This window comes from Schistocerca gregaria, chromosome 1 (assembly GCF_023897955.1).
Source record: "Schistocerca gregaria isolate iqSchGreg1 chromosome 1, iqSchGreg1.2, whole genome shotgun sequence".
NCBI lineage: Eukaryota > Metazoa > Arthropoda > Insecta > Orthoptera > Acrididae > Schistocerca > Schistocerca gregaria.
The window spans coordinates 373,009,846-373,027,652 of NC_064920.1; the positions used below are offsets into that span (position 1 = coordinate 373,009,846).

At 42.9% G+C, this 17,807-nt stretch overlaps 1 protein-coding gene and 1 pseudogene across 1 annotated transcript in view; both read left to right on the top strand.

The window, feature by feature from the left end:
- LOC126348544 (probable G-protein coupled receptor B0563.6) overlaps positions 1-14,238 on the top strand; it is a 69,905-nt gene extending 55,667 nt beyond the window's left edge. The window contains exons 4-6 of the mRNA XM_050002366.1: positions 2,498-2,695; positions 13,723-13,918; positions 14,012-14,238. Coding sequence (XP_049858323.1) covers positions 2,498-2,695; positions 13,723-13,918; positions 14,012-14,238 — 621 coding nt within the window. The remainder of the gene's footprint in view (positions 1-2,497; positions 2,696-13,722; positions 13,919-14,011) is intronic.
- LOC126290450 (5S ribosomal RNA) lies at positions 12,969-13,086 on the top strand (annotated as a pseudogene).
- Positions 14,239-17,807: the final 3,569 nt, after the last annotated feature.

Sequence of the window (17,807 nt, forward strand, 5' to 3'; positions counted from 1 at the left end):
CCAACGATGAGTGTTGCGTATGCGACTCGCCATAGATCCATCAGAATGGTTGGTGGGTCGCGTCGTTCATAGAGAGCCCTTTTTAGTTTATCCGAGGCATGTTCGATAGGGTTCATGTCTGGAGAACATGCTGGCTACTCTAGTCGAGCAATGTCGTTATCCTGAAGGAAGTCATTCACAAGATGTGCACGGAGGAGGCACGAATTGTCGTCCATGTAGACGAACGCCTCGCCAATATGCTGCCGATATGGTTGCACTATCGGTCGATGGATGGCATTCACGTGTCGTACAGCCGTTACGGCGCCTTCCATGACCACCAGCGGCGTACGTCGACCCCTCCTAATGCCGCCCCAAAACAGTAGGACACCTCCACCTTGCTGCACTCACTGGACAGTGGGTCTAAGGCGTTCAGCCTGATCGGGTTGCCTCCAAACACGTCTCCGACGATTGTCTGGTTGAATGCATATGCGACACGCATCGGTGAAGAGAACGTTATGGCAATCCTGAACGGTGCATTTGGCATGTTGTTGGGCCCAACTGTGCCGCGCTGCATGGTGTTGTGGTTGTAAAAATGGGCCTCGCCATGGACGTCGGGAGTGAAGCTGCGCATCATTCTGCCTATTGCTCACAGTTTGAATCATAACACGACGTCCTGTAGCTGCACGAAAAGTGTTATTCAACATGGTGGCGCTGCTGTCAGGGTTCCTCCGAGCCATAATCCCTAGGTAGCGGTCATCCACTGCAGTAGTAGCCGTTGGGCGGCCTGAGCGGGGCATTTCATCGACAGTTCCTGTGTTTCTGTACCTCCTCCATGTCCGAACAACATTGCTTTGGTTCACTCCGAGACGCCTGGACACTTCCCTCGTTGAGAGCCCTTCTTGGCATAAAGTAACATTGCCTACGCGATAGAACCGCGGCATGGTTGAACTACAGACAACACGAGCCGTGCACCTCCTTCCTGGTGGAATGACTGGAACTGATCGGCTGTAGGACCCCTCCGTCTAATAGGTGTTTAGTGACACTTCTGGACAGTCAGAGGGACTGTGCCTGTGATACAATTTCGACAGTCAACGCCTATCTTCAGCCGGACGCGTTGGCCGAGCGGTTCTAGGCGCTACATTCCGGAACCTCGCGAGTGCTACGGCCGCAGGTTCAAATCCTGCCTCGAGCACGGATGTGTGTGATATCCTTAGGTTAGTTAGGTTTAAGTACAGTTGTTGTTGTTGTTGTGGTCTTCAGCCCTGAGACTGGTTTGATGCAGCTCTCCATGCTACTCTATCTTGTGCAAGCTTCTTCATCTCCCAGTACCTACTGCAACCTACATCCTTCTGAATCTGCTTAGTGTATTCATCTCTTGGTCTCCCTCTACGATTTTTACCCTCCACGCTGCCCTCCAATACTAAATTGGTGATCCCTTGATGCCTCAAAACATGTCCTACCAACCGATCCCTTCTTCTGGTCAAGTTGTGCCACAAACTTCTCTTCTCCCCAATCCTATTCAATACATCATCATCGGTCAACCGAACGACTGCTTAACCGAACTGTGTACTCGCTCGCACCTGTTACTCTCCCACCCTCGTCCATCATCCCCCTCACTCACAAACCAAGTTTCCCACACTATCACTCACAAACCAAGTTTCCCACACTAGTCGCAGCACTGGGCCACCGCTGGCGGAACATTGCTTCTAATGGGGCGCTGCTCACCGGCCAAGCCACCAGTCGCTGTGTTTCAATAATCAGCACACATCTGTCGGCTTGGCACTGGCAGTAGAAGTGGCGGCAGTATCAAAGCTGTTCACAGCAACAGCTGCGCCAGCGTAGAGTTGAAGCGTGTCGCTCCGCGCAGTTTGAAGGATTGTGCGCCCCCAAGAAGTGCTTCTCACGGTGCAAACAATCACCTTCTGTTCTCTGTTACGACCACTTGTGTGCTGCTGCGTGAAGAAGTGAATTTGACGATACAAAATGCTTAAACGTAAACGTGTTGTCCTTTCTATGAGGGACAAGTACGAGATAACTGTTTTTATGAATAAATTTACTGTACAGTACTTCTTTTTGGCAAAGAAACATGTACAGTTCGATTATCCGAACAAACCAGTTTTCCGAACACCCGTGTCCCCCAATTACTTCGGATAATCGACGCTCTACTGTAGTTCTAAGTTCGTGGGGACTGATGAGCTCAGATGTTAAGTCCCATAATGCTCAGAGCCTATCTTCAGGAGTTCTGGGAACTGTGGTGATCCAAAACTTTTTTGATGTCTATACTTTCTATACGCGATACTACCGCCATCGGTATATCTGCATATCGCTATCCCATGACTTTTGTCGCCTCAGTGTAAACTAAAACTAAAAACTAATTTTAAGACAGTTTACTGACAGAAGGAAAGGGTGACGTGTCCAAAAGCTCCTCGTAATACATGCACTGCCGCTCGCTGTAGTATTTAGTGGCGGCCTGCTGCCTGCTGTGAGTCCCCTGGCTGACGGCGCGCCGGCGCGGCAGCTGGTGTTCAAGGTGTGCCCGACGCTGCTGCTGGCGGCGCTCAACCTGCGCATCATGCTGGTGTACCGGCGGTCGTGCGAGCGCCGGCGCCGCATGACGCTGTGCCGCAGCGCCTCCTCCGACCACGACGACACCCGGCACTTCGCCGAGGAGCGCCGGCTCGTCCTGCTGCTCGGCAGCACCTCCATCCTCTTCCTGGTGAGCGGCCGCTGCCCGAGCCGGACACTCGGCCACTTCGGTGAACTGTACTCGTAGAGAAATACAGCACAGTGTATCTCGTAGGTTTAACCGAGTTGGTGACTCCGATAGTTGGCCTCTGTGGCCGTCACATCAAAAACTCTCACAAGGAGACGGCACGACCGTGGAGTCGGGGATTTGTCCGAAACTTTGTGTGGTGAAAGGGGACCCCTAACACCTCACGTGGTTAAAATATTAGGACGCACTACTCGGAATATCCCGGGAAAAATTCTTAGGTGCCTTATGAGTACAAACTGTCAGTTCATCACCGAGCCGCCGTCTGGCCTAAATGTTTACGGCTCGGACTCTTATGCCAGAGGTCTCGGGTTCTATTCCTCCTCTGGAACTTTTTTTCCTTCTGTTTCATTTTCTTTTGTTAGTCCACCAATTATTCAGAAAGTTTCCCAAACTTACATTATCTGTAACAAATTAGTTACAAAATTAAATAAAAATTATTTTCTTTTTGTCCGACAACACATTTCATGGCGGTGGGTTTTCCATTTATCATTGTAAAGTATATGAGGAAAAAACATTGGGTTTTTAATCAGACTAACAAAGTCGATTGGGAAATATTCAATTTTTATACATATAATTATTATAAACAAAAACCGCAGTGGTAATAATCGTAAAAGGACAAACAAAGCAATAATGTTTGTGGCATCTTGCGCAACATATAAAAGCGGATTTTTTACCATCACAGGGCGTTTGCAATAAATCTGTACAAAAACATGCCCCATTCACACTTACGAAAATGTTTTGAGTTTCTGATAATTTTGAGGCAAACAAGGAATATTGAATCATGTCTCGGAATATTGGTGACGATAATTGAGGGTGAATTATAGAATGAATTTTTATACAATCTTCCCGGGAATTAATTTCACGATTCTCCTGCAACAATGCGGTGCAATTTTGCAAGCAACAGAAGAAAAAAAAAGTGGCGGAGGAGGAAACGAAACCAAGACCGCTGGCGTAAGGGTCCGAGGGCTAACCATGTGGGCCAGATGGCGGCTCGGCAATGGACTAACATTTTATACTCATAAGGCACCTAAGCAACTTTGGATCGATTTTTCTCGGGATTTTCCTTGTACTGCGTCCTAATACTTTAACCACGTGAGGTGTTAGGGGTCCTCTTCCACCACACAAAATTTTGGACAAATCCCCGACCCCACGGTCGTGCCGTCTCCTTGTCAGATGTTTATTGAGAAAATTAAACTGATCAGAGTTGGTCCAAACGATATTTTAGTCAGCCTGGTGTAACGTTTTACTAGCTTTACGACGTTTCTCATCGAGCCATATACGTTATCTCGCATTTCTAGCTGTTTCTCTCACACAAATAATGATAAAAATTCAGAAATTCAGGGTCTAACCATTTAGAAAGAAAACGGAGCTGGAAAATTATTGGTTTAATTACTTTAATCATTTAACTACAAGTAAGCAATATTTTTTTAAGTAGCCAGATAAATAGCACTCCATGTCTTGCCTGGAGCAACTGCATTAATTCAGGATTGGAAATCGGAGTCAGTGGGTAATATCAAGACCACATAATTTATTTTTCACGTAGATTATTTATTATATCTAGGTATTTGGTTGCACATCCTAACTATACACAACTGGTGCCTGACTAGAAATATTTAAGTAAGAATTACGTGAGAATGTAACAGAGCACAATTTAACTACAGCAGGAAGAAACACAGAAAACGGGGGTGGGAGACAATTGTACTATCATCTCCTTTACATTCATATCATAAAAATATCTCAGTGAGATTCGCATTACGGTTCTACGCATGCACTATTCTGGACAGAGGTTTAACCATTGCACGAGCTCGTGCGATAATTACTCAACACTAACTCCGTCTGCTGCTTGCAAATTGCCGAACTATAGCACGTGGTGCAACCCGAATCAAACTGTTGTGCTGCTTTGTAGAAAGCGCACGAAAGAACAGATATTCTTGCAGAAATTATAGCTCATTAAACAAGCAAACTGATAAAATAAAGCCTGCTGCGGTGCCGTGGTGGATCAGAAGAGTCATTGATTACCAAACACATGGCACAAAATCGACACACAAAGACAAAAGCAACTTCCATAAAATATAAGATTACAAATCATTAAAAAAATAACTCGCTTCACACTCTTCAGTTAAGCTGAAGTTCTTAAGTATTTCACCAGTTAAACATAACGAAGTCCTAACTCAACCTGCTTCCTATCACCTGAAACCCCCCTTAACAGCTACGATCCGTACTTACCAAGCGTTCACCGAATAGTACCGCTTCTAATGGAATGTTGTTGCTCCCGGGGACTTGTTTCGACTCAGGTCTTTCAGTGCTCTGTCAAACTCTTCACACAGTGTTATATCTCCCATTTCATCTTCATCTACATCCTCTTCCATTTCCATAATACTGTCCTCAAGTACATCGCCCTTGTATAGACCCTCTATATACTCCTTCCACCTTTCTGCTTTCCCTTCTTTCCTAAGAACTGAGTTTCCATCTGAGCTCTTGATATTCATACAAGTGGTTCTCTTTTCTCTGAAGGTCTCTTTAATTTTCCTGTAGGCTGTATCTATCTTACCTCTAGTGAGATAAGCGTCTACATCCTTACATTTGTCATCTTGCCATGCCTGCTTAGCCATTTTGCACTACTTGTCGATCTCATTTTTGAGACGTTTGTATTCCTTTTTGCCTGCTTCACTTACTGCAATTTTATATTTTCTCCTTTCATCAATTAAATTCAGTATTTCTTCTGTCACCCAAGGATTTCTACTAGCCCTCGTCTTTTTACCTACTTGATCCTCTGCTGCCTTCACTGCTTCATCCCTCAAAGCTACCCATTCTTCTTCTACTGTATTTCATTTCCCCATACCTGTCAGTTGTTCCCTTATGCTCTCCCTGAAACACTGTACAACCTCTGGTTCTTTCAGTTTATCCAGGTCCCATCTCCTTAAATTCCCACCTTTTTGCAGTTTCTTCAGTTTTAATCTGCAGGTCATAACCAATCGATTGTGGTCAGAATCCACATCTGCCCCTGGAAATGTCTTACAATTTAAAACCTGGTTCCTAAATCTCTGTCTTACCTTTATATAATCTGTCTGAAACCTGTCAGTATCTCCAGGCTTCTTCCATGTATACAACCTTCTTTCATGATTTTTGAACCAAGTGTTAGCTATGATTAAGTTGTGCTCTGTGCTACAGATCTACTAAGAAGACTGCCTACACTACGTTTGTCCGTCCTCTTTTAGAATACTGCGCGGTGTGGGATCCATACCAGATATGACTGACGGAGTACACAGAAAAAGTTCAAAGAAGGGCAGCACGTTTTGTATTATCGCGAAATATGGGAGAGAGTGTCACAGAAATGATACACGATTTGGGCTGGACATATTAAACGAAAGGCGGTTTTCGTTGCGACGGAATCTTCTCACGAAATTCCAATCACCAGTTTTCTCTTCCGAATGAGAAAATATTTTGTTGACACCGACTTGCCTAGAGAGAAGCGATCACCACGATAAAATAAGGAAAATCGGAGCTCTTATGGAAAGATATAGGTGTTCGTTCTTTCCGCGTGCTATACGAGATTGGAATAATAGAGAATTGTGAAGGTGGTTCGATGAATCCTCTGCCAGGCACTTAACTGTGATTTGCAGAGCATCCATGTAGATGTAGATTGTATCAGTGTGAGAACAAACCCTGTCACAATGCAACACCTGTGAGGCAATGGTTTGTGGACAGTGGCACTCCGAAACACCTGCCTGCCCACAATTTCAACCGGAACTCGATGGGACACCTTTGGGATGAGTGAGGACGTCAAATTCGCCCCAGACCCCAGCGTCCAACACCACTACCTTATATGGTTTTGGTTATTTAGGAAGAATTTGGTGGGATTCCTCCACACAGATTCAGACACCTCACTGGGAGTCTCCCCGGTAGAGTACAAGCAGTCATAAAGCTGAAGGGTAGACGCACCCCATATTAACGCCCTGATTCTTTTGAACAGGAAGTGTATAAATAACTGTTCGCAATATTAAGAAAGAGAGAGCACGGTGACAGTAAGAATAAGAGGAAGTTACATAGGAACAGATGCGAAAACAAATGTAGCAGTAAGGAAAGTATATGAAATCACATACAGAACTATAGCTTAGATAAAATGACGTACAGCCGTATTCCCAAAATTATGGACACTTATCTGCCAAGGGAGCTAAAGCATTTAGGACCAATACAGGGTGGTGGAAAATTCCGTTACAAACTTAAAGGGCTTGTAGAGGGGAGTGAGTACATCGTGTTTTGAATAGGAACCCATGTCTGGAAACGTCACCCAACGAGAATACAGAGCGTCAAATTTATAGGCGCGGGCGTCTGTCAATGTACGTATACACGGTGTGATTCCGTGATGACGTTACAGACTTTCCAGGATGATAGACAACGATAAATATATTAATTTGAAGTAAGGATCCCTGTACTGTATCTTCTGATGACTTTATTAGTCGATAAACGACAGCTTCATCTGCAAACAAACGAAGACGGCTGTTCAGATTATCTCCAAAATCGTTTATATAGATAGAGAACCGCAAAGGGCCTATAACACTACCTTGGGGAACGCCAGAAATCACTTCTGTTTTACTCGATGACTTTCCGTCAATTACTACGAACTGTGACCTCTCTGACAGGAAATCACAAATCCAGTCACATAACTGAGACGATATTCCATAAGCACGCAATTTCACTACAAGCCGCTTGTGCGGTACAGTGTCGAAAGCCTCCCGGAAATCCAGAAATACGAAATCGATCTGAAATCCCTTGTCAATAGCACTCAGCACTTCATGTCAATAAAGAGCTAGTTGTGTTTCACAGGAACGATGTTTTCTAAACCTATGTTGACTGTGTGTCAATAGACACTTTTCTTCGAGGTAATTCATAACGTTAGAACACAATATATGTTCTAAAATCCTGCTACATATCTATGTTAACGATATGGGCCTGTAATTTAGTGGATTACTCCTACTACCTTTCTTGTATATTGGTGTGACCTGTGCAACTTTCCAGTCTTTGGGTACGGATCTTTCGTCGAGCGAACGGTTGTATATGATCGTTAAGTATGGAGCTAATGCATCAGCATGCTCCGAAAGGAACGTAAATTGGTGTACAGTCTGGACCAGAAGACTTGCCTTTATTAAATGATTTAAGTTGCTTCACTACTCCGAGGATATTTACTTCTACGTTACTCATGTTGGCAGCTGTTCTCGATTCGAATTCTGGAATATTTACTTCGTCTTCTTTTGTGAAGGCATTTCGAAAGGCTGTTTAGTAACTCTGCTTTGTCTTCGATAATATCTCTATTGCTATCGCGCAGAGAAGGCAGTGATCGTTTCTTGACGCTAACATACTTCACATTCGACCAGAATCCCTTTGGGTTTACTGCCAGGTTTCGAGACAACGTTTCGTTGTGGAAACTGTTATACGCATCTCGCATTGAAGTCCGCGCTAAATTTCGAGCTTCTGTAAAAGATAGCCAATGCTGCGGATTTTGCGCCTGTTTAAATTTGGCATGTTTGTTTCGTTGTTTCTGCAATCAATCATCCACTCTACTGTACGCAGTTCAGAACACTGCAAAATAGGTTCAGTATTCCACATTTAGCTCTTTCTTCAGAGCAATAAGGGGACCAACCATGCCGTAACACCGCTTTCTTCGTACTTCTCGCTAGGCAACTCTTTCATCGGATTGCCCCGGGGTGTAGCGTAATTCATCACTCCAAATCAGTCAGTCCCATTCATCCAATGTGCAGTGGCCTCGATCTTTGAACATCCTCAAGCGTCGCTTAGCACTGACTGTGCAAATGTGTGATTTATGACGAGCTGCTTGACCATTGTACCCCATTCTTTTTAACTCCCTACGCACAGTCTTTGTGCTAGCTGGACTGCCTCCGCAAGCCACCTGACGGTGTGTGGCGGAGGGTACCTTGAATACCTCTATCGGTTCTCCCTTCTATTCCAGTCTCGTATTGTTCGTGGAATGAAAGATTGTCGGTATGCCTTGGTGTGGGCTCTAATCTCTCTGATTTTATGGTCTCTTCGCGAGATATACGTATAAGGGAGCAATATAATGTTTGACTCCTCGGTGAAGGTATTTTCCCGAAACTTTAACAAAAGTCCATACCGAGCTACTGAGCGTCTCTCTTGCAGAGTCTTCCATTGGAGTTTATCTATCATCTCCGTAACGCTTTCGCGATTACTAAATGATCCTGTAACAAAGCGCGCTGCTCTCTGTCGGATTTTCTCTATCTCTTCTATCAACCCTATCTGGTACGGATCCCACACCGGTGAGCAGTATTCAAGCAGTGGGCGAACAAGTGTACTGTAACCTACTTCCTTTTTTTTCGGACTGCATTTCCTTAGGATTCTTCCAATGAATCTCAGTCTGGCATCTGCTTTACTGACGATTAATTTTATATGGTCATTCCATTTTAAATCACTCCTAATGCCTACTCCCAGATAATTTATGGAATTAACTGCTTCCAGTTGCTGACCTGCTATATTGCAGCAGTTGCTGACCTGCTATATTGTAGCTAAATGACAAAGGATCTTTCTTCCTATGTATTCGCAGCACATTACACTTGTCCACATCGAGATTCAATTGCCATACCCTGCACCATAAGTCAATTCGTTGCAGATTCTCCAGCATTTCAGTACAATTTTCCATTGTTACAACCTCTCGATATATTACAGCATCATCCGCAAAAAGCATCAGTGAACTTCCAATGTTATCCGCAAGGTCATTTATATATATTGTGAATAGAAACGGTCCTACGACACTCCCCTGCGGCACACCTGAAATCACTCTTACTTCGGGAGACTTCTCTCCAATGAGAATGACATGCTCCGTTCTGTTATCTAGGAACTCTTCAATCCAAACGCACAATTTGTCTGATAGTCCATCTGCTCTTACTTTGTTCATTAAACGACTGTGAGGAACTGTATCAAACGCCTTGCAGAAGTCAAGAAACACGGCATCTATCAGGGAACCCGTGACTATGGCCCTCTGAGTCTCGTGGACGAATAGCGCGAGCTGGGTTTCACACGATCGTCTTTTTCGAAACCCATGCTGATTCCTACAGAGTAGTTTTCTAATCTCCAGAAAAGTCATTATACTCGAACATAATACGTGTTCCAAAATTCTGCAACTGGTCGACGTTAGAGATATAGGAATTCACTAGTCTTATCAGTACATGAAATCCGCCTGATCTTGGCTTAGTTGTGATTGTTCCTTTGCGTTTCCGTCTCTCAGTCATATTACCAATCGTCGACTCGGGCAGCTTCGGATAGTCAAAAATGTCCCAGATGAATTTGTCACTCAGGTGACATCCAATGACTGTCGAGATCACTGAGCTCTGCTGACCGCTCCATTCTGCTGGTACTGCTTCTCCACTGACTACACAGCGCTCCCGGCGTCCATTTATACTGGCAGGTCCGCAATTCGTGACATCTAGCTGTCGGCTCCGCATTACGCAGGGGAGTCCAGAGACTTTAGTTCAGACAGTGTACATACACTTGTCATTGTTAGTACTTTTACCATGATTGTTAGGCTGAGATTCAGACGCTACATCTGAGAATTCGTGCATTACGGAACAGTGCCCTGTTAAAATTACGAGAGCGTACATTCCAAGTTGAGTCAGACAACATTGCAAATTGAGTCAGACATGTTACTTCCTGCAACACACATTCTGCAAAATAATCACGACGAGAGAATCAGGAAAAAGACAAGAGCTCACACGGACGCTGATCTTCCCACGGACCATTCACTAGTGGATCAGTAAAGGAAAGAAATGATGGTGGTAACAAAAGTATGGTCAACAGCACACCATAAGGTCGCTTACGGGATACAAACTTTTTCTTTCAGCTTTAGTGCACAAAATGGCTGGGGTCATAAACCTCCAAATCAGAACTTCAAAACAGCCGGTTTCTGAGTAAAGCATTTCGTGGCTCTTGAAGTTAGGTAAAACATTGAGCCTAAATAGCTTTATTAGGTGGGTAAAATTTTAAAGGCTAATGATGATGGACGTGGAATATTAGTTAAAAAGCAATAAACATAGTGTACAGGTGAAATGAACAACTATAACAACTAGGAATATAGATGCAGATAAGAAGAAATCTCCCTTATCATACGAGTCTGAAGCAGTATCTACATCAAATGAACCAGAAAGCATCCTAGAAAATGAAAGGGATTAACTACCACAAATAATGGTTTAAGAGTGGTTGGAAGGGGCAGAGAAGAGCAGGTTTTCACTGGCTGTGTGATGAATACTAGATCTGTCCCCAATAATCTCCTCAAAACAAATTTCCAAGTTGGGAAACACAAGCAACTGGAAGGAAAAAAGGTAAGGGAAATACCAAACCAACCCGTGGTATCACCAGTAAGAAGCTATAAAGATGCAAAACAGTACAAACTACAAACCAATGGCTGCAAAGAGCACTTTTCTGGAAGCTCGCGAACAGCCGTATTCATCCATAAACGCAGAAGATGAAAGGTCTAAAACAAAGTAGCAATTGTTATCTTGTCACTCACCGCTAACTAAAATAACTTAATCCCCTACCCCAAATCCTAACTCAGATCCTTGGTACGCTCTTGACTGGTTTGTTGTACAGTACGAAAACTATTTCTTTGACAAGCACTGCAGCGTAAAGCCATACCCACAAGGAACTTGATCTCATCGTAAAGTACACAATATGTGGTTTCCATCATGGTTGGTGCTGCATCATTCGAAAAGTGCTCCTGACGGTGATTTGCGAGAAGTTGGCAGCTGTATCTTTACAGAAATGAACGTGCGTAAAACTGCTATATTAGCTCTATTAAAACGTACATTTCCTCCCTCGTCCACATGCGAAACATGTTTTTCAATCTCCAGTATACATTAACAAAAACTGCAATATCCGTGAACATGATAGAAGGGAAAACAGGTCAAATGTTTTTTGACATGATTTATCTAAAGGTAAGAAATGAAATAGAACAGAGAAACATTCAACGCGCATTTCAACGATGCCACACAACAGATGACTCCACGGCCCACATAATCCATCAAACAAATATCCTCTAGTACTCTTTGAGATTCTGAAATTCTAAGTTCAAGTTAAACCCTCAATCGGCATCTCATAAGCTGTACAAGGATTCGAGCATCATTCAAAGACGCGCAAAATGTTTCTCTAACATATTTTATTTCATACTTTTAAAAAAATCTTTTCATAAAACATTTGACCGTTTTCTAATTTTTTTATTTGAAATTTTTTGATAGCGAACTATCACAATGACGTAACTTTTTGTGCACCAAATAGCTGTCCTTGAAGAGAAGAAATTTTTGACAGTTCATTTGCACAACTAGCAGCAGTTGTTCGTAAAATATTTCAGTTTTCCCTCAAATCACCAATTAATTAAATCTTAATTGCCTTGATTACTTTCAAGCAATTATATCTGTTGTTGCAAACCTGGACCCCACGCTAGTCAATTTTATATCTCATCGCCCACTTCCCTACATTCGTATGGGTATGAAAATTCGGACAAAAATTCATTGCGTAATTTTCCTTCGAACCACTAATTGTTTCTTAATTACTGCGATTGCTCTTAAGGTGTCTGTGTGCAAAACTATACCTCGCTTTGATCAGTTCGATGCCCAATTTCCCATTCCACACTCTTCGTTTCGCTATGAGAATTGGACAAAAACACATTGAGCAATATTTACAATCTTGTTTCCGCTCTGCTTAAAAATGTGACCAAAAAGGGAAGTTCCAAGTCCAGTCAGTAAGGACATACGCTTTTCAAATTTCCGTTATATAAAGTGCTATACTACTTTACAATAGTCTCCCGCATAATATTAAAAAAAAAAGGCCAGGTGCGAGTAGGACTTGCGCATTGAGGGTTCCGCACAAACTTAATTACGCTTAATTACGTATACAGACAGTTCATCCATTCCGGAAATCGAGGATATCGACGATGTTTGCCTGTTAACGACATTGATACTGGCCAGATATCTGTCTCAGGGATTCCAGAACTTTTGAGCATGTTTTGATTTCAAGTTTGAAATTGGATGACAAAGGACAAAGACATATTTTTTCGTGCAATATATTTACGTATTAACAACTTCCGGATTTTTTCCTTTGCTTATACTGTGAAACATTGCTTCTTGTCAAATTTCATGATTATGAATCAACGGGAAGCATCCTACAGGTTTGTATGAGTAGGTTTACGAGTACCGCCAACGGCCTTGCTTCAGTAGTAACACCGGTTTCCGTCAGATCACCGAAGTTAAGAGCTGTCGGGCTGGGCTAGCAGTTGGATGGGTGACCATCCGGTCTGTCGAGCGCTGTTGGCAAGTGGGGTGCAGTCAGCCCTTGTGAGGCAAGCTGAGGAGCTACTTGGCTGAGAAGTAGGGGCTCCGGTCTCGGAAAATGACATACGGCCGGGAGAGCGGTGTGCTGACCGCATGCCCCTCCATATACGCATCCAGTGACGCCTGTGGGCTGAGGATGACACGGCTGCCAGTCGGGCCCTTTGGGCCTTCATGGCCTGTGCGGGAGGAGTTTAGTTTTTCTAGTTTTTTTCGAGTACAAAAATATGTGACATAAATAGCCTCATTTTTTTATTTAATTAACTTCGAAGCTTAAAATTTTTATACCACCAAGGGTCCATAGACCTTAATACCTGTACGTGACATAAATTTCATAGCGATACATCTGCTCGTCCCTGATGAGAAGGGTTCATAACAGACGCACGTAAGATAAACAACAAAGCGATCCTAAAAGGGTTCCCTTTTTACAGATTAAGGTACGCAAACCTTCAAATTACTTCACCGTTCTCAATTTTTAGTAAAATCTTATGTGAAATACAAGACTAAACAAGAAAAGGCGAAACCTCCGACTGCAAGTTTTCTTGCAAATAAATAAATAAATAACTTGCTGTAATGCTGCCGTCAAAGACGTTAAGATGGGGCTCACTACGGTTGTTGCAGGTGTGCGTGTCGCCCATGGTGATCCTGAACGTGACACTGTCGCAAGGCAACCTGAGCCGCTTCCCGTACCAGGTGTTCCGCGCCGTCGCCAACCTGCTGGAGGTGACCAACTACTCGCTCACCTTCTACATCTACTGCCTCTTCTCAGAGGACTTCCGCGCGACGTTGCTGCGCACGCTGCGGTGGCCGTGGGGCGGCGAGGGGGCGGCTATCCGAGGCTGCGGCGGCCGGCGCGGACCGGGGGCGGTGGCCGGGGGCGGCGGCTGCGGGGCGGCGGCGGACAGCGCAGGGGACAAGGTGCGCCCCCACGGGGGCCCCACGCCCCCCACCACCACCACCACCACCACCACGGCGACGACGGCGGCGGCGGCGGCGGCGGCGGCGGCAGCGACAGCCAACGGCGCCGCCGGCAGCTCCGACCACGGGCCTTCCAAAGCGCGCAGCCTGTGGCGCGGACTCTGCAACTGCGTCGCCGTCAAGGGCTACAAGATGGAAGCCGGCCGCGCTAGTGTCTAGGCCGCAGCGCCCCTCGACAGCGCCGAACACCCGATAGCGTGATCCCCCGGCGCACAAGTTGCTTACTTCTTGTCAGCCTCTCCTCCGAACCAAGCGACAAACACTCGTACTCTGTAAACAACGTGTTGCTGGTTCACGTTTTCTCCTCCCAGTGACGTAGTTTCTAGCAGAAACGCAACACCCAAATCGATCGCCAGACTTACTGTGAAGAGAGGCCCGATCAAGAATATGTGCGCTCGAGTACAGGGGCGGCACTGACCCACATTTGGCTTTAGGACAGAAACAAGTGGATCCGTTAGTGCACTAGTGGCAAATGTACAACAGGATACTAAACATAACAACAGAACTGAGAGAGAACAACACTGAAGTCAGTCGTACTTTTGTCGAATGAATAATTTATATACTCGTCTCCAGTTTCGGGCCTAAGCTCAAGTTCAGATGGCACCATAGATTTTTCATTCAACCTGCACATTATTTCTCACTCAGAGTGAAAGATTCTTTCATTCTTTCTTTCTTTCTTTTTTTAAAAAATTCAATTAGTGTGTTCCCGAGAACAGTACAGAATACAATCTACAGATCCACATGCCTGCCAAACTTGGGCTGCTGGACACAAGTATACTTGCAAGTCAACATGGTAGACAGAAGACATTTTACTTCATTTTAGGAAAATCCCATGACAAAGCATACCAGTATTTAATTTGCACAAGGAAGTTTGTCACTTGTTTTAAAAATGTTCATATGGCTCTGAGCACTATGGGACTTAACTTCTGAGGTCATCAGTCCCCTAGAACTTAGAACTACTTAAACCTAAGTAACCTAAGGATGTAACACACATTCGTGCCCGAGGCAGGATTCGAACCTGCGACCGTAGCGGTCGCGCGGTTCCAGACTGTAGCGCCTAGAACCGCTCAGCAACTCCGGCCGGCTCACTTGTTTTAAAAATTGATGTCCCACAGCTACACTTTATTTTTATTTTATTTATTTATGTTTCAGTTTTTTGCAACTATTTTCAGGGTCACAGTCCCATTCTCCAACACCCGTTTGTGTAGGGGAGAATGTTGCACCATGGAACATTTTTCAAACCGTTGCCTCTAGTCAGCTCTATAACTGAACTTTCATACATTTTCTTATTCCATTTGTAAGTGATAGCATTCACTTTCCATATGCTGCAGTCTTTTTCCAAAATTACAAAAATTACTCAAAGTGAATTTCCAAATTTGAAAATATTTTCCATGATACAACATGGCCATGTACCTCAGAACAAATAACAAAATTTAAAAGTGTTGCACTTGAGAAAATCTTGTCCAACTATATTAAAGAGTCTATCTGTTACATTACTACTCTGCTAAATACCAATAATCAATAAGTGAAATCAAATTAAGTAGAAGTATTATCAATTATCAACTAAAAGTTACACACCTTTTGAAATAGAAGCTAAGAAAAACTAGCACAAGTTTAAATTTTCAAGACTGGTAAAATCGTTAATACACTAAAAAAAGATCAGTTCATTTTTAAATATCACATGTTCCATGGCAGAAGACCACCTCCTGGTACAAGGTACAAGATGTTGGATAACCAATGAAACATGGCTCAATTGTGCACACATACAACTAGTTTTAAAAATATGTAGAGTTTTACTCTACCACAAGCCCTGTAACTGAATAATTAACAGTATCTTCCACATAACTTTAATATATTTCACAGTTACTTAAATATATAGAACTAAAAATATTGGCAAATGCTGCACAAAACACAACCTCATGTCCCATGATGGCAAAAACAGTAAAAAGTGCCAGAAACTGCTTGTGGCAGTCTCTAGTGTGATTCTAAAGTAGGTCACTAGATTGAGTATGTGTGTTTTTGGGGTTTACGGGCACTCAACAGTGAGATTATCAGTGCTCTTACGAATATTAAAAGAAATGAACATGGATAAAACGGCTGAAAATGTTCACACACTCACTCCAACCTCACATGCATTGACTACACATTCACTCCATATCACACACCATAAAACAAAGGAAAAATAGTGAAACTTGCTACACCTGGGATTAAAACAGAAGTAAAACTACATAAGAGCTAAAAAAAATATTTAAAAAAAGGAGACAGGGAAATGTGACTAGCTATCCTGTTAGAGGAACAGGGTGAGCTAGTCCCCTTGTTAACATGTTAAGAACATCCTCCCATAATTTTTTTGGAAACATGTTGGACAGAGCACATAATCTTAAAACTGTAACATGTCTTTCAACATCACTTAAAATAGTGGGCAGATCTGCTGGCAAATCTGCCACTGCCCTCACTGGATTGAAATTCCAACCAGGAAACATCGTGTTCCAATGTACACTACTGCCAAGGTACAACACTTACCCCTATGCAGCAGAGCTGTTAAGTTGGTATCTGACATCGTTGTTATGCCCAAAGAGCAATGCTGGAATCATTGACCACAATGATGATGCCAGATTCCAGGACAACAGCTATGCTGTATGTATGAATGAGTGACTGGGAACTAGGGTGCAACCCCTGAACTCATCACAAAAACTTGCGTAAGTACAACAAAAATAAAGTGTAGTTGTGGAATACTTCATCAGATACACTCACAAAAGAATTCTCCTAGTAAAATAATGGATTAGATCATGAAAAGAATCTCACCATTTGAAGATATGTCCAAAGCTATTTATAGTTAAATAAAAATCATTCATTTGATGAAACTGTAATTGGTGGCAGTATTTTTTTGTCTTTGGAATTTTAAATAGTGACAGAGTTCTATACCAATCGTTACAGTGATGGAACAAAAATATTTTTTTTTCTAACATAAAAAAAAAGTATGGAAATGATTCAATTCATGAGGCTACAGAGCAGATGATGTGTTTACTCAAACAGAAGCCAAATGCTTGGCACACAATAACAAAACAAAAGAAACTATGGTAACAATATTTAATACTGAAACACGTCCATTACTGTAAATAATGTCAGTTATCTTCAGTTCTGTTCTCACAAACTGAGTGAAAAGAAATAATTGTAAATACCTTGGTAGAGTAACTTTTTGTACTGTAGCTACTTGACTCAAGACAGTCACTTGTCTTTTCTCATTCAGTCACAAATGACAGTTCTGTTTCAAGCTGTCTTTTATATGGCGTACATCTTGTGCATATTTTTCTCTCTCTTTCTTTCCAACTACAATGATAATCGTATTTGCTTTGTACAGACTGTGAATGCACCCTACACTCTGCTCTTTTAATTATAAAATCGTCACTGCAGTGCAGAACTACTCTTCAAATTAGAGTAAGTGTAGTGCAAAGTTTTAGATGAATTGATGTCTTTTCATCACAGAAGATTCTCAGATACACTCCTTCTATTCCATGTTGAGTAACTTGTGGATTTTGAATAACTACAAAAAGATTTGTATTCAGTAGACATTAAGGTTTTACTCTGTATACCTCTTTACACAAAAGAATTTGTAACCATTTCATATTAAAACTACTTGTCTGTCATTTTCTGTATCCACGATACAAATCCATAATATATAAATTCTGTGTGAACTACGTGGTGTTAATTATGTGATGTGTACCAAG